The 23,255-nt window shown below is 41.7% G+C and overlaps 1 protein-coding gene across 26 annotated transcripts in view; it reads left to right on the forward strand.

Annotated features, from left to right (window-relative positions):
- Positions 1–23,255, forward strand: part of ank2a (ankyrin 2a, neuronal) — a 114,580-nt gene that overhangs the window by 78,659 nt on the left and 12,666 nt on the right. For all 26 annotated transcript variants that reach the window (XM_036136906.1, XM_036136890.1, XM_036136902.1 and 23 more), the window contains 4 exons: positions 4,342–4,473; positions 5,180–5,320; positions 5,407–5,617; positions 6,610–6,688. In XM_036136906.1, the coding sequence (XP_035992799.1) occupies positions 4,342–4,473; positions 5,180–5,320; positions 5,407–5,617; positions 6,610–6,688 (563 nt within the window). The remainder of the gene's footprint in view (positions 1–4,341; positions 4,474–5,179; positions 5,321–5,406; positions 5,618–6,609; positions 6,689–23,255) is intronic.

The raw sequence follows: 23,255 nt of genomic DNA on the forward strand, positions 1-23,255 counted from the left end.
TAATGACCATGTGACACACGCATTTCCCTGACCGCACACGCACAGATGCCACACATGGCATTTCACACGCATAAAAATAACAATGGGCCATATGGGCTGCAGATGATCTGTTCAAAGCACTGACCACTCAGAACTCAGTCTTCTGCCTTCTGTTGAGCTGTTTTAACTTCTTTCACTGCTTGTGACCAACAATAATTCCTGCTGTAGTTCGTCTTAACGGAGCAGCGGAGAAAGAGCGTTCAGAGTTATGAATAATTTTGATCTTAACCAGTGATGAAAGTAAGCCAGTACGGTCCGGTACTGCGTACTGCTAAAATAATTTAAGCTGGTACGCAGGAGGCAAGGGAGGAGAGCGGCTGCCAGATAAAGGCTTCATTCAGAACCAGTCATGGTTGCAGGTTGGATCAGAAAATTTATGCAGTCTAAAACACCACTTAGTCTGTTTGTAATTTTCCTTTTTATTCATTCCGAATTGTTTCTGAACTATATGTGCTGTATTTTAGTGCCTCAACGGTACCTATTGCTCCTCTCCCCCCTCTTCACTCGGAGCCAGGGGCTTTTATCAGCACCTAGCCTTCAAAATGTGAGCCACTACATTTAATGTCCTTCCGCCTGTAGCAAAATGTCCAAATTAAAATCAATAGGAGAGTTAGTAGTTGTGTTTCATGCTATTTTGTTTAACGACACAGAACCAGTGGTGCAGCAGTGGGCGTGCTACATCGCCTTGCGCTTGAATTCAGGTGCACATAATTAAGTTACACGGAATTTAGGTGTGCACATTTAAGGGTCATTTTAAGGGATTTTCAACATTGGGGGTTTCAACCCAAACCCCTCATTCCTCCAACCCAAACCCCTCATTCCTCCTTTTCCCTCTAAATGAGCCCATCACTGTCTTTTTTTCTTAATTGTTATCCTTTATTAATTGTTTATCCTTTGCGTACAGCGCACCAATGGGGGGAAAAATCCACCCACCTCACCGCCTCAAACCGGTATCATTAAGTATAAATTATGCTGGTACCAGACCTTACCAAATTGGGGTTTTTCTACAGTAGCTTAGGAACCACAGAGCTTGAAAAGCCGTGCCTAAATCTGGGGTTGCTGAGCACGCTGGTGGCGCAGCGGGTAGCGCGGCCCATGTACAGAGAGAGGCCTTAGTCCTTAATGCGGTCGACCCGGGTTCGACTTTGCCTTTGTCTCTCCCCCTCTTCCACCCCCTTCCTGTCAGCCTACTGTAATAAAAAAAAAAGCGAGCCGCTAGAGCCTCAGAAAATCTCCAAAAAAAAAAATGTATGCAATGCATGAAAAGTGCTATAATTCTGATAGGATTCCGCCTTTAAGACTATTACTGGGCTAAAAGCAAAAAAAGGAAGTAATCATTCTGTCCACCCAGACCACAAACAACACGTGCTTGGAAAACAACTTCAAACTCAACCTTTGGCATGCATAATTATGCACTTGAGCGCCCTGCACAATAGAGGAGATTTGTCTGGTCAGGGCAGAGACTGACATGACAAATCTGCCACTGTGCAAGACGATGACAATGGTTATAAACTGTAACAGGCTAGAGGTGCATGGAGCTGAAAAGAGGTAAAACATCAGCAGCTGGAGTATGCGTAAAGACGCAGTGTGAACCTCTGTGTGCTTCAAGTGTTGCAGCGGAGGGGAACATGTTGGACCTTAAGGAGGCTTGATGAAATAGCCTCGCTCACCAATGAGGTTATAGGGCTATATTGATAAACAAACCCGTAGATTAATGATAATCAGTAGTGTTGTCATTCCCTGGATGTGAATCTGATAGTTCAGATTGTGCCTTTTATAATCATTTACAATATTTTCTTGTTATAGTCAGGAAGAAAAATATTGTGTGTTATTGAGCTGTTTTTGAATAACTTCTGTTTGCAAAACAACCATATTTCCCCCTTTTTAAAAACTGATAATATTCTCAACTCAATATTATTTATAAAATCTAAAACCTACTAATTTAAAACAGAATAAAAAATTAAAGCCAGCAAAATGTACAATAAAATGCAAATCCACAAAAACAAACAATAAAAACTTCAAAAGCTAACACCTCAAACTGGGTTAAAGGCCAAAAAGAAAAGATCTGTTTTAAGAGAACATTTAAAACAGAAAGTGAGTTTGTCTGCCTGATATGTAAAGCTACTTCATTGCAGATCAATTAGCAGTATGTGTCAGATGCTGACTTTAATATCCCAGGTCAACACTGATGTTAGAGACATCAATGTGCCCAAACAACATTAACTCAGTCTCTTTATCGTTCTGGTGTAAGAGGTTTGTTGACATCCCTGATTTCTGGTATGCATTCGAGAAGATTATTTTTAGAGCAACTATTTTCCTTTTCAGTGTTATAAAAGTCTTACTGTCTTCTGCCTAAAAAAAGATAGCTAAACACTGGTTTCTTATAACTGACCCCAAAGGGATGGGGTAAAGAGAGAAGTGGAAGAGGTCAAGAGTCACTCTGCATGAGTGAGACTCTTAAATAAAGTAAGAAAGTAATTTTCCATTCTCAAGAAAAAAGGAGTGTAATAATACCAGCAAGAACGTAAAACTACTTTCAGCCCTGGTCTCAACTTTATTCATTGATTATTTGTACATTTGTTTGGAGTTTGTTTCATTTGATCCATTCATGCGGGTCTATCTAGAAACAAAATATGTTTGACAAGAATTAAGCAGACAGCTGGAATGGACTCAGGAAGTTTTGGTGGCAGCAGACAAAATTTCTGGACATGAGCGACAATCAAAGCAAACTGTATTTTAATTAGAAATCTGGAAACAACAACAGAGCCGTTTATTTGGTGAGATTTATTGAGCATAAACGTTGTGAATTGAGATTAAATAGATGTAATTTTCCTCATATTAGGCAGTCTCGGTATGTTGACACAATTATGGGAAAATGGTTTTGTGATTTTTTTTTTTTCTTTCAGTTTTAACCTACTGACTGAGCAATAAAGTCTCAACACACCTATTTCATAGTAAAACATCTCTACTTCCATGTCTAGTCAGTTGAAATTGAGATGGAGCTGACTGGATCCGCTCCTCCTGCATCGCTCCCGATGCAGGGGGTACAAATTCCATATGAGGTACAATTACAGCAAAACCGACTCTCTCCCCCCGCAAGTGGGAGAGTGAAGCCGAGCCAGGGGTTGCTCAAGCTGGGATGCTCCTCCTACTATGCATTTAAAAAGGGTTAATCTACAGTCTGTAAATGCAGGAATTTCCCAGTCTGCCGTTCGGTTTGGCGTCTATATTTAATATTCCATGCAATGTTCATCTATATATCATGGCTGTCAGGCATAAAACCATCTGATGTTTTGAGGGTTAGAGATGTGTTTCCACATACTTTAGATTTACAAAGTATTGTAGTTGTTTTAGCTACTATAAAGCAAAATCAGCCATTTCTAGAATGCATAGACCAACTGTCTGCTAACAACAACCATGCCAGATTTAAAGTCTTTTAAATACCCTTTCTTCCCTATTCTGGTGCTTGGCTTGAACTTTACTAAGTTGGCTTTACCCCACCTATAGACCTCCATCCATTAACTTGCTGCTATGTTATCAGTAGATTCATTATTCATGTCAACAAGCATTTGAACAGGTGTACCTAATAAATTGACCAGTGAGCAAGAAGGGGAAAAAAACTGATGCTTTTGTACACTGTACAAAAAGAGACATTACTTTTCCTCACTGATATTAAGTCAAACTAAATGTCTCCAGTTTTAGGTCCATTAGACCAAAAGTTTTAAGTGATTGGAAATACTGAAATCATTTCTGTTCTCTAATATCAGACTATTTGGAGGCAATCAGATGTTTACATACACTAAGATTACTATGCCTTTAAACTATTTGGAAAAGCCTAGGTAATAATGGCTTTGTACACTTCTGATCCTTCTGTTGATTTTCAACATTTGAGTTGATTGGGTGACAAAAACGGACTGTGGACCTCCAGAAATCTGATCATCTTTGTGTACAGTTTCTAGATGGCTGAAAGTGCCATGTCATCTGTTAAAGCAAAATCATTTAAGTGAAAACAACATGGGATCACCCAGCTAGCACGACAAATTTGATTTTTTTTTTTAGAACTATTCTGGCAATTAATACGTGAAAATAATTTAGGTTAACCTAGCTGACTAAATATAGGAAATGTTTACTGTGAGTCAGTGTCAGGCAGTTAGTGAAAAAGTATATGTGTCTTTTTATACAGTGTATTTAAATGTCTGCTTTCAACACCACATCATGTTGCAAAACCAAAACTCATTGTATTTACTACAGGTGTGTTTTGTTCAACATTTCTATCTCTCTTTTTGTTATTATCTCCCCCAGAGCTGGCAAGGGAGCTAGAATTCAACGAGGATGATATACAGCAAGTAAGATTAGACAATCCTAATTCCCTGCAAGAGCAGAGCCATGCCTTGCTACAACGATGGGTTGAGCGGGAAGGCAAACATGCCACAGGTATTTGTCTTTAAATTACATATATTTCAACGTGGACATTTCTAGATATCATTGCAATTATCTTTATAAACTTTAGATGCTACACGTGAAGAGACTGAAAGCCAGCTTTGTTCATTAGCATCCTATTGCTTTACCTCTTAACAGTTTATCCTTTCTCAAGTTTTCTTTCTTCAAACAAACTCACCATAGCATAGTTGTTAACTGATCGTGATAGTGCACCTGCTCCTTTTCAGTGACATAAAATATAAAAATCCTTCAAAAATGTTTCCTGTTGCAAGAACACTGTATATACATTGTTTATTTTATGTTTATTTCTGTGTACTGGATAAAATGCTACATATCAGAATAGAGCGTTGGCAACTTTCTATGCCACAGCTACTTTTCAGTTTACCAGAGTAACCAGAGAAATATGTATGCTGAAGTCAGCGTGTGTCCTTCTTTGAGCTATTATTGATGCATGGGACTGTGAAACACAGAATACTTATGAAGATTAACACACTGTGTCCTTGAATATAATCAATATTTTCTAAAAGGCGGAAAATATTATCTAATTGTATTTGTAGATAATTTTATACATTTATGATGTGTTTCTCCAAGGAGAAATTTAAAAAGAAATTCTTCCTTCATCTTCCATATCTGCATGCTGCAGACTTGAATAAATTTTTTTGTGTTAAAACAATATTTATGTATTTCATTTTCTTCCCAGAGGACTGCCTGATAAGAAAGCTAACGAAGATCAACCGAATGGACATAGTTCATCTTATTGAAACCCAGATGAACAAGTCAGTTCAAGAGCAAACATCAAGGACTTATGCAGAGATAGAAAAGACTCTTGATCACAGCGAAGGTAACAGAACCTTTTCTATAGTCCTTTCCCAAACCAAGCTCTCTATCCGTGTTTGCTTGTACTCTAATCCATGGTCTATTTTTAAGTTTCAGTAGCCTTATCTTCAGTGCAAGAAGATACAGACAGCCCTAGAATTGTGAGGAGGGTGGAGTCAGACCGCAGACCACCCCCAGCAGTTTCTGAAGAAGACCTCTCCGTTGCCTCCTTACTGGATATCCCTTCGTGGGCAGAACCTGCTGGACAAACCCACTCAGAGAGCATACATGGAGACTTATTGGAGGATCTTGAAATCCCACAGTAAATTAATAATTTTAATTTACTCTTGACTCTGCAACTTTGCTTGGAATTGAAATGTAAGATGTTTCCATACTTGCAGACCTATAGCGTATCATTTAAGTAATTCCATTCAAGCCAATATATAAATACACAAATACTCATACAGAAACTCAGTGGAATGGCCACTTTGCTGGGAGTACCTGAACAACAAACTAAATTTTGTTCAGGGACTGTCTGAACAACATTATTATATTATTTATTGTAAATAAAAAAGTGAAAGTGTGTTAATAGTTAAAGCTCACATTCATTTTAATTTGTACTACAAAAACATAGAATGATCCATATTAGTGGGAGTGGTGGCCTATTGAGCCGGGTGTTTGCATCTTGGAGAGGCTGCAAGGTTAGACCCAAAGTCTGTCACTTTGGGTCCCTGAGCAAGACCCTTGACCACAGATTGCTCCACATGTGTCACTCATTGTTGGCAACACGCTGCTCCCTAAGAGATGGGTAACGCTGAGAAGTCCCCCTCTTTGGGAATACTGCATATATATAGATTCATTATGGACAGGGTGAAATATTTCAAGATTCTAGCTATTTATTGTAATTTCTATGTTAACTGAAAACCAAATTTTTGCCTCTGGGCCAGCAACATAGATAGAATACAGAACAGAACAGAGAATAAGGCTTCTTCCATTGGGTGCACCGACCTCTATGTATTTATAAACTACTCATACTAAGCTATGAAAGCACTTCCATTTTTGATGCAATTTTTATTAGACTTCAGCATAATATGTATTTATAAAAGCAATACTTGATTTTTGCTAATAAAAAGCCAAACTAGTTGCACACGCCTTTAACAAAATAATGGGAAAATTGTGTAATATTCTCATAAACTTAATAGCTGGATTATCGCTAATAATCTGGGCTTTTTATTACATCCCTAGTTCTTACCTTTTAATGTTTGAATCTTGTCATCAAAATAAATTTTTGGACCTATTCTTTTCTCTTAACAGTGAACTGAACCCTAATCTGTGGACCTCAGAAGATGTGGTTACACAAGACTCTGCTAGTCACGGCAAATCAGAGGAGCAAGTAAGTACACAGTTCAGAACAAAAGAAGCCGCACTGAAGAGCCAAGCAGCTCAGGTGAAACACCATCAAGCTTCCAGCTGTAATGAAGGTGATTACATCAGGTCTGCCCAAGCCGTCCCCACATTCAAAGGTGACTGGTGTCAAACCCTATCAATGAAGCAATGTGGGTGTAAGGATAAGCAAAGCAAGTCACCAGACGTTATGAGGGTACCGCTATCCATATCTATCAGAGACTTTGGTTTGAGTCTGTCTGAGTCAGACAAAGCTGAAAGTGACTTTACTGAACTTTCCGATGAGTTTATTTGCCCACCTCTGCTTGGTAATACAGAAGCCACCAGAACTATTTTGGGAAAAGTGTCTGAACCAGTTTCACCAGACATGACCTTAGAGGAGAATCAACCAACTCTGGCTGTGACTGAAGATGACACAGATGTAGTACAGAAAAGTAGGGTACCTCAGAAGGAACCTGATAACGCATCACGAAGTGATTACAAGATTCCACCTGTTTCAAGTTTGGATTTGGAACTCAAAGCTGCCAAGTCATGCGAGGACAAAAATCCTAAAGACCAAGTACAAAAAGATGGGTGTCTCCAACACATACCTTTCATTGATGACGATGACATTCAGTCAAATGAGTCTGACATTAGTGCAGCTAAGTACAGCATGGTGAAACTGAACAAAAACCTGAAAATTCAGACAATTTTACCACAGAATCTTACCAACAGTAGCTGCACTCATTTGAGATGTGACTCAACTGATACTAATTTGTGTCCTTTACCAGAATATAAAAAAGCAACCGTTACATCTAAAATATCCTACATTCCAGAGCCACAAATTGTTTCTTCAATGTTGTTCTCACATCTTGATCCTCAAATTGGTCATAGAACGACTGAAACTTTGCCTTCCATTTTTTCAGATGTCTGCCCTTTGACCCCTGATTCTTTGGTGTCTGAGGAACAGTATGAGTCATTTTCGCCTGTTAATGAAGCAGGCCTTTTCTCAGCCGATGCATGGATGACAAAGACCTCTACATCTGGGCTGTCATCTCCTGAATCTGTTATGTCAGTGAGCGATTACAGAGCAATGTCACCTGATTCTCCGCTGGGTACGAAATGGTTTTTACCTACAGACTTTTCCAACACACTAGAAAGCTGTCGGGCTCTTTCTCCAATGTCTGACGGATGTAGTTCACCGGGTATTAATCTAAATTACAATGAAAACAAACAAAGAATCTGTTCAGAAGATTTAGCAAAACCTGTGATTTCAACTTCCTATTCAGGGCCGTTTGAGTTATTGAATTGTTTTAAATCACTGCCACTGGACTCTCAAGTGCCTATATGTAGTCAAACTGTTCAAGATGTTTCACATACCAGGGTAGAAAAAAGAACACTCTCACCTGCGGCTTCAGATATTGAATGTGATGATGTTCTTGAGTTTCTTTCACTTAATAAAAGAGCATTTTCACCAGAATTAACCTCAGTTAGAGGACCAGAGACGGATTGTAGACCATTTTCTCCAGAGTCTCAGTCATCTCAGTGCAGCTTCTCGTTTCTTGATCTTATGTACTCAGAACCAACCCGCTCCCAACTGAGGAGTCAATATTGTGATTATTTTATACTTTATTCAGGTGGTAACCAAACATCACCACCACTGATCAATGATGATCATGCAGTAATGACCGATGAGGAGGTATATCCTGATATATCCTTGACAAAACAAATAGATAGTTTATATTACCCTTCTCCATCACATTGGAACACATCAACTGAAAATCTTCCACCAGATATTGAATGTTCACAAGATTTTGTTAAGGAATGTGTCTATATGCAAGACTCAAAAAATGCTCTGAAAATATCTTTTAATAATTGGACTTATGAAACAAATCTGACTAACCAAGATTCAGTGAAACTTAAGGTAAAAACAGAAGAGAAAACACAAACTGCAGGTTTACTCTCTAACTTTGAAGGAGTTGTTTGTGAACATGAACAGATGAATTACTCTAATTTTAGAAGTGATAAAAAAGAAACAATAAAAACGGACAAAATTACTCAATCTCAGCTAGGTTGCTGGAATTCAAATCGATCTTCTGAAAATGTATCAATAAAAGGCCAGGCAACAAATGATTTGACAAAAACATGGCAACCAGAAGCTGCACATGTCCATCTGGAAGGAGAATCCTCAGAAACAAGCTCTGAAAAGCAAAACAAAGGGGGTGATAAAATGTTTAACTTTTTCAAAAGAGAACCAATACCCAAACCAGTAGTCTTTCAGCTGGTAGAGAAACCAAAATATGTTTTAAAGTTTCTGAATTTTCCCACCTCACTACCTGATAACACATTGTGTTTGTTAGATGAGAGTGACACTGGATGTAGAGTTGCCAAATTTGATGGTAGGAGAAAGGTCGAAGATGAGGTTGATGGCAAAGTTCAATCACCTCTCTTGGAATACAAAGGCTCAGGTGTAACTGGAACTTTCCCTCCATTGCATACTACTGCCAGATCGCTGACATATGCAGAAGTTGTTAAAGGTATTACCTTAGGAGATCCTTTATCTGCTTTCCAATCGGAGGAGCAGTCTAGCCCTCTGTTCGTAGATGATTGGGATTCTGAGTTAGGTTGTCATACTCCTGACTCAGTGGGGTCTTGCAGTGAATTGAGACAAATGTCTCCGGACTCGCCTGTTCCTCAGTTCCAATGTCCTTATATAGATTGCATTGTGCCGTTGTCAGGAAGCAGGTCAGTTTCACCAGAATCGACATTATCAGACTGGGAAGGCAATGACTTTTGTCTGGAAGGTCTTTTTATGGACAACAGAGCAGAATCCCCTCAGTCAGTTGTGTCAGACTTTCAACTGGATAAGTTATTCAGCAGCAGGACTTTGTCCCCAGACTCTGTGTCTTCTGATTTTGACTTTTCACTTTCAAATGACTGGCTGGCAGATTTTAGGGCATCCTCACCAGAATCTGTGGCATCAGTTGAAGATCAAACTTTGTCTGATGTTTGTACATTTGGTCAGCTATATGATCAACACTGTAACTATTACCTACAGTATTCATTAAATAGACCAGCATCCCGTCTATCAACACTGTCAGATCAAGAGAACAATGACTTTTGCCTCCAGGAGATGTTTGTTGACAACCGAACAGATTCACCAGATTCACTTCCTCCTGAGTCAAAACAGTCAGGTGTCAATGTAACCTTCTCTCCACTTCTTCCCACTTCAAGGCCTCTGACATATGCAGAGGTTGTCAGAGGTACATCCTTTAAAACACAATCAGAGCCTATAGTTGGTGTCAGATTGTTGGAGTCTAGTGTTGTTTCATCTGCTTTCCAATCAGAGGAGCAGTCTAGCCCTCTATTCGTAGATGATTGGGATTCTGAGTTAGGTTGTCATACTCCTGACTCAGTGGGGTCTTGCAGTGAATTGAGACAAATGTCTCCGGACTCGCCTGTTCCTCAGTTCCAATGTCCTTATATAGATTGCATTGTGCCGTTGTCAGGAAGCAGGTCAGTTTCACCAGAATCGACATTATCAGACTGGGAAGGCAACTACTGGTGTCTGGAAGGTCTTTTTATGGACAACAGAGCAGAATCCCCTCAGTCAGTTGTGTCAGACTTTCAACTGGATAAGTTATTCAGCAGCAGGACGTTGTCCCCAGACTCTGTGTCTTCTGATTTTGATTTTTCACTTTTAAATGACTGGCTGGCAGATTTTAGGGCATCCTCACCAGAATCTGTGGCATCAGTTGAAGATCAAACTTTATCTGATGTTTGTACATTTGGTCAGCTATATGATCAACACTGTAACTATTACCTACAGTATTCATTAAATAGACCAGGATCCCGTCTATCAACACTGTCAGATCCAGAGGACAATGACTTTTGCCTGCAGGAGATGTTTGTTGACAACCGAACAGATTCACCAGATTCACTTCCTCCTGAGTTAAAACAGTCAGGTGTCAATGTAACCTCCTCTCCACTTCTTCCCACTTCAAGGCCTCTGACATATGCAGAGGTTGTCAGAGGTACATCCTTTAAAACACAATCAGAGCCTATAGTTGGTGTCAGATTGTTGGAGTCCAGTGTTGTTTCATCTGCTTTCCAATCAGAGGAGCAGTCTAGCCCTCTATTCGTAGATGATTGGGATTCTGAGTTAGGTTGTCATACTCCTGACTCAGTGGGGTCTTGCAGTGAATTGAGACAAATGTCTCCGGACTCGCCTGTTCCTCAGTTCCAATGTCCTTATATAGATTGCATTGTGCCGTTGTCAGGAAGCAGGTCAGTTTCACCAGAATCAACATTATCAGACTGGGAAGGCAACGACTTGTGTCTGGAAGGTCTTTTTATGGACAACAGAGCAGAATCCCCTCAGTCAGTTGTGTCAGACTTTCAACTGGATAAGTTATTCAGCAGCAGGACGTTGTCCCCAGACTCTGTGTCTTCTGATTTTGACTTTTCACTTTTAAATGACTGGCTGGCAGATTTTAGGGCATCCTCACCAGAATCTGTGGCATCAGTTGAAGATCAAACTTTGTCTGATGTTTGTACATTTGGTCAGCTATATGATCAACACTGTAACTATTACCTACAGTATTCATTAAATAGACCAGGATCCCGTCTATCAACACTGTCAGATCCAGAGGACAATGACTTTTGCCTCCAGGAGATGTTTGTTGACAACCGAACAGATTCACCAGATTCACTTCCTCCTGAGTTAAAACAGTCAGGTGTCAATGTAACCTCCTCTTCACTTCTTCCCACTTCAAGGCCTCTGACATATGCAGAGGTTGTCAGAGGTACATCCTTTAAAACACAATCAGAGCCTATAGTTGGTGTCAGATTGTTGGAGTCTAGTGTTGTTTCATCTGCTTTCCAATCAGAGGAGCAGTCTAGCCCTCTATTCGTAGATGATTGGGATTCTGAGTTAGGTTGTCATACTCCTGACTCAGTGGGGTCTTGCAGTGAATTGAGACAAATGTCTCCGGACTCGCCTGTTCCTCAGTTCCAATGTCCTTATATAGATTGCATTGTGCCGTTGTCAGGAAGCAGGTCAGTTTCACCAGAATCGACATTATCAGACTGGGAAGGCAACGACTTGTGTCTGGAAGGTCTTTTTATGGACAACAGAGCAGAATCCCCTCAGTCAGTTGTGTCAGACTTTCAACTGGATAAGTTATTCAGCAGCAGGACGTTGTCCCCAGACTCTGTGTCTTCTGATTTTGACTTTTCACTTTTAAATGACTGGCTGGCAGATTTTAGGGCATCCTCACCAGAATCTGTGGCATCAGTTGAAGATCAAACTTTGTCTGATGTTTGTACATTTGGTCAGCTATATGATCAACACTGTAACTATTACCTACAGTATTCATTAAATAGACCAGCATCCCGTCTATCAACACTGTCAGATCCAGAGGACAATGACTTTTGCCTCCAGGAGATGTTTGTTGACAACCGAACAGATTCACCAGATTCACTTCCTCCTGAGTTAAAACAGTCAGGTGTCAATGTAACCTCCTCTCCACTTCTTCCCACTTCAAGGCCTCTGACATATGCAGAGGTTGTCAGAGGTACATCCTTTAAAACACAATCAGAGCCTATAGTTGGTGTCAGATTGTTGGAGTCCAGTGTTGTTTCATCTGCTTTCCAATCAGAGGAGCACTCTAGCCCTCTATTCGTAGATGATTGGGATTCTGAGTTAGGTTGTCATACTCCTGACTCAGTGGGGTCTTGCAGTGAATTGAGACAAATGTCTCCGGACTCGCCTGTTCCTCAGTTCCAATGTCCTTATATAGATTGCATTGTGGAGTATTCAGGAAGCAGGTCAGTTTCACCAGAATCGACATTATCAGACTGGGAAGGCAATGACTTGTGTCTGGAAGGTCTTTTTATGGACAACAGAGCAGAATCCCCTCAGTCAGTTGTGTCAGACTTTCAACTGGATAAGTTATTCAGCAGCAGGACGTTGTCCCCAGACTCTGTGTCTTCTGATTTTGACTTTTCACTTTTAAATGACTGGCTGGCAGATTTTAGGGCATCCTCACCAGAATCTGTGGCATCAGTTGAAGATCAAACTTTATCTGATGTTTGTACATTTGGTCAGCTATATGATCAACACTGTAACTATTACCTACAGTATTCATTAAATAGACCAGGATCCCGTCTATCAACACTGTCAGATCCAGAGGACAATGACTTTTGCCTCCAGGAGATGTTTGTTGACAACCGAACAGATTCACCAGATTCACTTCCTCCTGAGTTAAAACAGTCAGGTGTCAATGTAACCTCCTCTCCACTTCTTCCCACTTCAAGGCCTCTGACATATGCAGAGGTTGTCAGAGGTACATCCTTTAAAACACAATCAGAGCCTATAGTTGGTGTCAGATTGTTGGAGTCCAGTGTTGTTTCATCTGCTTTCCAATCAGAGGAGCACTCTAGCCCTCTATTCGTAGATGATTGGGATTCTGAGTTAGGTTGTCATACTCCTGACTCAGTGGGGTCTTGCAGTGAATTGAGACAAATGTCTCCGGACTCGCCTGTTCCTCAGTTCCAATGTCCTTATATAGATTGCATTGTGCCGTATGTCAGGAAGCAGGTCAGTTTCACCAGAATCGACATTATCAGACTGGGAAGGCAACGACTTGTGTCTGGAAGGTCTTTTTATGGACAACAGAGCAGAATCCCCTCAGTCAGTTGTGTCAGACTTTCAACTGGATAAGTTATTCAGCAGCAGGACGTTGTCCCCAGACTCTGTGTCTTCTGATTTTGACTTTTCACTTTTAAATGACTGGCTGGCAGATTTTAGGGCATCCTCACCAGAATCTGTGGCATCAGTTGAAGATCAAACTTTGTCTGATGTTTGTACATTTGGTCAGCTATATGATCAACACTGTAACTATTACCTACAGTATTCATTAAATAGACCAGGATCCCGTCTATCAACACTGTCAGATCCAGAGGACAATGACTTTTGCCTCCAGGAGATGTTTGTTGACAACCGAACAGATTCACCAGATTCACTTCCTCCTGAGTTAAAACAGTCAGGTGTCAATGTAACCTCCTCTCCACTTCTTCCCACTTCAAGGCCTCTGACATATGCAGAGGTTGTCAGAGGTACATCCTTTAAAACACAATCAGAGCCTATAGTTGGTGTCAGATTGTTGGAGTCCAGTGTTGTTTCATCTGCTTTCCAATCAGAGGAGCACTCTAGCCCTCTATTCGTAGATGATTGGGATTCTGAGTTAGGTTGTCATACTCCTGACTCAGTGGGGTCTTGCAGTGAATTGAGACAAATGTCTCCGGACTCGCCTGTTCCTCAGTTCCAATGTCCTTATATAGATTGCATTGTGCCGTATGTCAGGAAGCAGGTCAGTTTCACCAGAATCAACATTATCAGACTGGGAAGGCAACGACTTGTGTCTGGAAGGTCTTTTTATGGACAACAGAGCAGAATCCCCTCAGTCAGTTGTGTCAGACTTTCAACTGGATAAGTTATTCAGCAGCAGGACGTTGTCCCCAGACTCTGTGTCTTCTGATTTTGACTTTTCACTTTTAAATGACTGGCTGGCAGATTTTAGGGCATCCTCACCAGAATCTGTGGCATCAGTTGAAGATCAAACTTTGTCTGATGTTTGTACATTTGGTCAGCTATATGATCAACACTGTAACTATTACCTACAGTATTCATTAAATAGACCAGGATCCCGTCTATCAACACTGTCAGATCCAGAGGACAATGACTTTTGCCTCCAGGAGATGTTTGTTGACAACCGAACAGATTCACCAGATTCACTTCCTCCTGAGTTAAAACAGTCAGGTGTCAATGTAACCTCCTCTCCACTTCTTCCCACTTCAAGGCCTCTGACATATGCAGAGGTTGTCAGAGGTACATCCTTTAAAACACAATCAGAGCCTATAGTTGGTGTCAGATTGTTGGAGTCCAGTGTTGTTTCATCTGCTTTCCAATCAGAGGAGCACTCTAGCCCTCTATTCGTAGATGATTGGGATTCTGAGTTAGGTTGTCATACTCCTGACTCAGTGGGGTCTTGCAGTGAATTGAGACAAATGTCTCCGGACTCGCCTGTTCCTCAGTTCCAATGTCCTTATATAGATTGCATTGTGCCGTTGTCAGGAAGCAGGTCAGTTTCACCAGAATCGACATTATCAGACTGGGAAGGCAACGACTTGTGTCTGGAAGGTCTTTTTATGGACAACAGAGCAGAATCCCCTCAGTCAGTTGTGTCAGACTTTCAACTGGATAAGTTATTCAGCAGCAGGACGTTGTCCCCAGACTCTGTGTCTTCTGATTTTGACTTTTCACTTTTAAATGACTGGCTGGCAGATTTTAGGGCATCCTCACCAGAATCTGTGGCATCAGTTGAAGATCAAACTTTGTCTGATGTTTGTACATTTGGTCAGCTATATGATCAACACTGTAACTATTACCTACAGTATTCATTAAATAGACCAGGATCCCGTCTATCAACACTGTCAGATCCAGAGGACAATGACTTTTGCCTCCAGGAGATGTTTGTTGACAACCGAACAGATTCACCAGATTCACTTCCTCCTGAGTTAAAACAGTCAGGTGTCAATGTAACCTCCTCTCCACTTCTTCCCACTTCAAGGCCTCTGACATATGCAGAGGTTGTCAGAGGTACATCCTTTAAAACACAATCAGAGCCTATAGTTGGTGTCAGATTGTTGGAGTCCAGTGTTGTTTCATCTGCTTTCCAATCAGAGGAGCACTCTAGCCCTCTATTCGTAGATGATTGGGATTCTGAGTTAGGTTGTCATACTCCTGACTCAGTGGGGTCTTGCAGTGAATTGAGACAAATGTCTCCGGACTCGCCTGTTCCTCAGTTCCAATGTCCTTATATAGATTGCATTGTGCCGTTGTCAGGAAGCAGGTCAGTTTCACCAGAATCGACATTATCAGACTGGGAAGGCAACGACTTGTGTCTGGAAGGTCTTTTTATGGACAACAGAGCAGAATCCCCTCAGTCAGTTGTGTCAGACTTTCAACTGGATAAGTTATTCAGCAGCAGGACGTTGTCCCCAGACTCTGTGTCTTCTGATTTTGACTTTTCACTTTTAAATGACTGGCTGGCAGATTTTAGGGCATCCTCACCAGAATCTGTGGCATCAGTTGAAGATCAAACTTTATCTGATGTTTGTACATTTGGTCAGCTATATGATCAACACTGTAACTATTACCTACAGTATTCATTAAATAGACCAGGATCCCGTCTATCAACACTGTCAGATCCAGAGGACAATGACTTTTGCCTCCAGGAGATGTTTGTTGACAACCGAACAGATTCACCAGATTCACTTCCTCCTGAGTTAAAACAGTCAGGTGTCAATGTAACCTCCTCTCCACTTCTTCCCACTTCAAGGCCTCTGACATATGCAGAGGTTGTCAGAGGTACATCCTTTAAAACACAATCAGAGCCTATAGTTGGTGTCAGATTGTTGGAGTCCAGTGTTGTTTCATCTGCTTTCCAATCAGAGGAGCACTCTAGCCCTCTATTCGTAGATGATTGGGATTCTGAGTTAGGTTGTCATACTCCTGACTCAGTGGGGTCTTGCAGTGAATTGAGACAAATGTCTCCGGACTCGCCTGTTCCTCAGTTCCAATGTCCTTATATAGATTGCATTGTGCCGTATTCAGGAAGCAGGTCAGTTTCACCAGAATCGACATTATCAGACTGGGAAGGCAACGACTTGTGTCTGGAAGGTCTTTTTATGGACAACAGAGCAGAATCCCCTCAGTCAGTTGTGTCAGACTTTCAACTGGATAAGTTATTCAGCAGCAGGACGTTGTCCCCAGACTCTGTGTCTTCTGATTTTGACTTTTCACTTTTAAATGACTGGCTGGCAGATTTTAGGGCATCCTCACCAGAATCTGTGGCATCAGTTGAAGATCAAACTTTGTCTGATGTTTGTACATTTGGTCAGCTATATGATCAACACTGTAACTATTACCTACAGTATTCATTAAATAGACCAGGATCCCGTCTATCAACACTGTCAGATCCAGAGGACAATGACTTTTGCCTCCAGGAGATGTTTGTTGACAACCGAACAGATTCACCAGATTCACTTCCTCCTGAGTTAAAACAGTCAGGTGTCAATGTAACCTCCTCTCCACTTCTTCCCACTTCAAGGCCTCTGACATATGCAGAGGTTGTCAGAGGTACATCCTTTAAAACACAATCAGAGCCTATAGTTGGTGTCAGATTGTTGGAGTCCAGTGTTGTTTCATCTGCTTTCCAATCAGAGGAGCACTCTAGCCCTCTATTCGTAGATGATTGGGATTCTGAGTTAGGTTGTCATACTCCTGACTCAGTGGGGTCTTGCAGTGAATTGAGACAAATGTCTCCGGACTCGCCTGTTCCTCAGTTCCAATGTCCTTATATAGATTGCATTGTGCCGTTGTCAGGAAGCAGGTCAGTTTCACCAGAATCAACATTATCAGACTGGGAAGGCAACGACTTGTGTCTGGAAGGTCTTTTTATGGACAACAGAGCAGAATCCCCTCAGTCAGTTGTGTCAGACTTTCAACTGGATAAGTTATTCAGCAGCAGGACGTTGTCCCCAGACTCTGTGTCTTCTGATTTTGACTTTTCACTTTTAAATGACTGGCTGGCAGATTTTAGGGCATCCTCACCAGAATCTGTGGCATCAGTTGAAGATCAAACTTTATCTGATGTTTGTACATTTGGTCAGCTATATGATCAACACTGTAACTATTACCTACAGTATTCATTAAATAGACCAGGATCCCGTCTATCAACACTGTCAGATCCAGAGGACAATGACTTTTGCCTCCAGGAGATGTTTGTTGACAACCGAACAGATTCACCAGATTCACTTCCTCCTGAGTTAAAACAGTCAGGTGTCAATGTAACCTCCTCTCCACTTCTTCCCACTTCAAGGCCTCTGACATATGCAGAGGTTGTCAGAGGTACATCCTTTAAAACACAATCAGAGCCTATAGTTGGTGTCAGATTGTTGGAGTCCAGTGTTGTTTCATCTGCTTTCCAATCAGAGGAGCACTCTAGCCCTCTATTCGTAGATGATTGGGATTCTGAGTTAGGTTGTCATACTCCTGACTCAGTGGGGTCTTGCAGTGAATTGAGACAAATGTCTCCGGACTCGCCTGTTCCTCAGTTCCAATGTCCTTATATAGATTGCATTGTGCCGTTGTCAGGAAGCAGGTCAGTTTCACCAGAATCGACATTATCAGACTGGGAAGGCAACGACTTGTGTCTGGAAGGTCTTTTTATGGACAACAGAGCAGAATCCCCTCAGTCAGTTGTGTCAGACTTTCAACTGGATAAGTTATTCAGCAGCAGGACGTTGTCCCCAGACTCTGTGTCTTCTGATTTTGACTTTTCACTTTTAAATGACTGGCTGGCAGATTTTAGGGCATCCTCACCAGAATCTGTGGCATCAGTTGAAGATCAAACTTTGTCTGATGTTTGTACATTTGGTCAGCTATATGATCAACACTGTAACTATTACCTACAGTATTCATTAAATAGACCAGGATCCCGTCTATCAACACTGTCAGATCCAGAGGACAATGACTTTTGCCTCCAGGAGATGTTTGTTGACAACCGAACAGATTCACCAGATTCACTTCCTCCTGAGTTAAAACAGTCAGGTGTCAATGTAACCTCCTCTCCACTTCTTCCCACTTCAAGGCCTCTGACATATGCAGAGGTTGTCAGAGGTACATCCTTTAAAACACAATCAGAGCCTATAGTTGGTGTCAGATTGTTGGAGTCCAGTGTTGTTTCATCTGCTTTCCAATCAGAGGAGCACTCTAGCCCTCTATTCGTAGATGATTGGGATTCTGAGTTAGGTTGTCATACTCCTGACTCAGTGGGGTCTTGCAGTGAATTGAGACAAATGTCTCCGGACTCGCCTGTTCCTCAGTTCCAATGTCCTTATATAGATTGCATTGTGCCGTTGTCAGGAAGCAGGTCAGTTTCACCAGAATCGACATTATCAGACTGGGAAGGCAACGACTTGTGTCTGGAAGGTCTTTTTATGGACAACAGAGCAGAATCCCCTCAGTCAGTTGTGTCAGACTTTCAACTGGATAAGTTATTCAGCAGCAGGACGTTGTCCCCAGACTCTGTGTCTTCTGATTTTGACTTTTCACTTTTAAATGACTGGCTGGCAGATTTTAGGGCATCCTCACCAGAATCTGTGGCATCAGTTGAAGATCAAACTTTGTCTGATGTTTGTACATTTGGTCAGCTATATGATCAACACTGTAACTATTACCTACAGTATTCATTAAATAGACCAGGATCCCGTCTATCAACACTGTCAGATCCAGAGGACAATGACTTTTGCCTCCAGGAGATGTTTGTTGACAACCGAACAGATTCACCAGATTCACTTCCTCCTGAGTTAAAACAGTCAGGTGTCAATGTAACCTCCTCTCCACTTCTTCCCACTTCAAGGCCTCTGACATATGCAGAGGTTGTCAGAGGTACATCCTTTAAAACACAATCAGAGCCTATAGTTGGTGTCAGATTGTTGGAGTCCAGTGTTGTTTCATCTGCTTTCCAATCAGAGGAGCAGTCTAGCCCTCTATTCGTAGATGATTGGGATTCTGAGTTAGGTTGTCATACTCCTGACTCAGTGGGGTCTTGCAGTGAATTGAGACAAATGTCTCCGGACTCGCCTGTTCCTCAGTTCCAATGTCCTTATATAGATTGCATTGTGCCGTATGTCAGGAAGCAGGTCAGTTTCACCAGAATCAACATTATCAGACTGGGAAGGCAACGACTTGTGTCTGGAAGGTCTTTTTATGGACAACAGAGCAGAATCCCCTCAGTCAGTTGTGTCAGACTTTCAACTGGATAAGTTATTCAGCAGCAGGACGTTGTCCCCAGACTCTGTGTCTTCTGATTTTGACTTTTCACTTTTAAATGACTGGCTGGCAGATTTTAGGGCATCCTCACCAGAATCTGTGGCATCAGTTGAAGATCAAACTTTGTCTGATGTTTGTACATTTGGTCAGCTATATGATCAACACTGTAACTATTACCTACAGTATTCATTAAATAGACCAGGATCCCGTCTATCAACACTGTCAGATCCAGAGGACAATGACTTTTGCCTCCAGGAGATGTTTGTTGACAACCGAACAGATTCACCAGATTCACTTCCTCCTGAGTTAAAACAGTCAGGTGTCAATGTAACCTCCTCTCCACTTCTTCCCACTTCAAGGCCTCTGACATATGCAGAGGTTGTCAGAGGTACATCCTTTAAAACACAATCAGAGCCTATAGTTGGTGTCAGATTGTTGGAGTCCAGTGTTGTTTCATCTGCTTTCCAATCAGAGGAGCACTCTAGCCCTCTATTCGTAGATGATTGGGATTCTGAGTTAGGTTGTCATACTCCTGACTCAGTGGGGTCTTGCAGTGAATTGAGACAAATGTCTCCGGACTCGCCTGTTCCTCAGTTCCAATGTCCTTATATAGATTGCATTGTGCCGTTGTCAGGAAGCAGGTCAGTTTCACCAGAATCGACATTATCAGACTGGGAAGGCAACGACTTGTGTCTGGAAGGTCTTTTTATGGACAACAGAGCAGAATCCCCTCAGTCAGTTGTGTCAGACTTTCAACTGGATAAGTTATTCAGCAGCAGGACGTTGTCCCCAGACTCTGTGTCTTCTGATTTTGACTTTTCACTTTTAAATGACTGGCTGGCAGATTTTAGGGCATCCTCACCAGAATCTGTGGCATCAGTTGAAGATCAAACTTTGTCTGATGTTTGTACATTTGGTCAGCTATATGATCAACACTGTAACTATTACCTACAGTATTCATTAAATAGACCAGGATCCCGTCTATCAACACTGTCAGATCCAGAGGACAATGACTTTTGCCTCCAGGAGATGTTTGTTGACAACCGAACAGATTCACCAGATTCACTTCCTCCTGAGTTAAAACAGTCAGGTGTCAATGTAACCTCCTCTCCACTTCTTCCCACTTCAAGGCCTCTGACATATGCAGAGGTTGTCAGAGGTACATCCTTTAAAACACAATCAGAGCCTATAGTTGGTGTCAGATTGTTGGAGTCCAGTGTTGTTTCATCTGCTTTCCAATCAGAGGAGCACTCTAGCCCTCTATTCGTAGATGATTGGGATTCTGAGTTAGGTTGTCATACTCCTGACTCAGTGGGGTCTTGCAGTGAATTGAGACAAATGTCTCCGGACTCGCCTGTTCCTCTGTTCCAATGTCCTTATATAGATTGCATTGTGCAGTATTCAGGAAGCAGGTCAGTTTCACCAGAATCAACATTATCAGACTGGGAAGGCAACGACTTGTGTCTGGAAGGTCTTTTTATGGACAACAGAGCAGAATCCCCTCAGTCAGTTGTGTCAGACTTTCAACTGGATAAGTTATTCAGCAGCAGGACGTTGTCCCCAGACTCTGTGTCTTCTGATTTTGACTTTTCACTTTTAAATGACTGGCTGGCAGATTTTAGGGCATCCTCACCAGAATCTGTGGCATCAGTTGAAGATGAAACTTTATCTGATGTTTGTACATTTGGTCAGCTATATGATCAACACTGTAACTATTACCTACAGTATTCATTAAATAGACCAGGATCCCGTCTATCAACACTGTCAGATATAGAGGACAATGACTTTTGCCTCCAGGAGATGTTTGTTTACAACCGAACAGATTCACCAGATTCACTTCCTCCTGAGTTAAAACAGTCAGGTGTCAATGTAACCTCCTCTCCACTTCTTCCCACTTCAAGGCCTCTGACATATGCAGAGGTTGTCAGAGGTACATCCTTTAAAACACAATCAGAGCCTATAGTTGGTGTCAGATTGTTGGAGTCCAGTGTTGTTTCATCTGCTTTCCAATCAGAGGAGCAGTCTAGCCCTCTATTCGTAGATGATTGGGATTCTGAGTTAGGTTGTCATACTCCTGACTCAGTGGGGTCTTGCAGTGAATTGAGACAAATGTCTCCGGACTCGCCTGTTCCTCAGTTCCAATGTCCTTATATAGATTGCATTGTGCCGTTGTCAGGAAGCAGGTCAGTTTCACCAGAATCGACATTATCAGACTGGGAAGGCAACGACTTGTGTCTGGAAGGTCTTTTTATGGACAACAGAGCAGAATCCCCTCAGTCAGTTGTGTCAGACTTTCAACTGGATAAGTTATTCAGCAGCAGGACGTTGTCCCCAGACTCTGTGTCTTCTGATTTTGACTTTTCACTTTTAAATGACTGGCTGGCAGATTTTAGGGCATCCTCACCAGAATCTGTGGCATCAGTTGAAGATCAAACTTTGTCTGATGTTTGTACATTTGGTCAGCTATATGATCAACACTGTAACTATTACCTACAGTATTCATTAAATAGACCAGGATCCCGTCTATCAACACTGTCAGATCCAGAGGACAATGACTTTTGCCTCCAGGAGATGTTTGTTGACAACCGAACAGATTCACCAGATTCACTTCCTCCTGAGTTAAAACAGTCAGGTGTCAATGTAACCTCCTCTCCACTTCTTCCCACTTCAAGGCCTCTGACATATGCAGAGGTTGTCAGAGGTACATCCTTTAAAACACAATCAGAGCCTATAGTTGGTGTCAGATTGTTGGAGTCCAGTGTTGTTTCATCTGCTTTCCAATCAGAGGAGCACTCTAGCCCTCTATTCGTAGATGATTGGGATTCTGAGTTAGGTTGTCATACTCCTGACTCAGTGGGGTCTTGCAGTGAATTGAGACAAATGTCTCCGGACTCGCCTGTTCCTCAGTTCCAATGTCCTTATATAGATTGCATTGTGCCGTTGTCAGGAAGCAGGTCAGTTTCACCAGAATCGACATTATCAGACTGGGAAGGCAACGACTTGTGTCTGGAAGGTCTTTTTATGGACAACAGAGCAGAATCCCCTCAGTCAGTTGTGTCAGACTTTCAACTGGATAAGTTATTCAGCAGCAGGACGTTGTCCCCAGACTCTGTGTCTTCTGATTTTGACTTTTCACTTTTAAATGACTGGCTGGCAGATTTTAGGGCATCCTCACCAGAATCTGTGGCATCAGTTGAAGATCAAACTTTGTCTGATGTTTGTACATTTGGTCAGCTATATGATCAACACTGTAACTATTACCTACAGTATTCATTAAATAGACCAGGATCCCGTCTATCAACACTGTCAGATATAGAGGACAATGACTTTTGCCTCCAGGAGATGTTTGTTTACAACCGAACAGATTCACCAGATTCACTTCCTCCTGAGTTAAAACAGTCAGGTGTCAATGTAACCTCCTCTCCACTTCTTCCCACTTCAAGGCCTCTGACATATGCAGAGGTTGTCAGAGGTACATCCTTTAAAACACAATCAGAGCCTATAGTTGGTGTCAGATTGTTGGAGTCCAGTGTTGTTTCATCTGCTTTCCAATCAGAGGAGCACTCTAGCCCTCTATTCGTAGATGATTGGGATTCTGAGTTAGGTTGTCATACTCCTGACTCAGTGGGGTCTTGCAGTGAATTGAGACAAATGTCTCCGGACTCGCCTGTTCCTC

This window comes from Fundulus heteroclitus, chromosome 5, assembly GCF_011125445.2.
Source record: "Fundulus heteroclitus isolate FHET01 chromosome 5, MU-UCD_Fhet_4.1, whole genome shotgun sequence".
Taxonomy (NCBI): Eukaryota; Metazoa; Chordata; class Actinopteri; order Cyprinodontiformes; family Fundulidae; genus Fundulus; species Fundulus heteroclitus.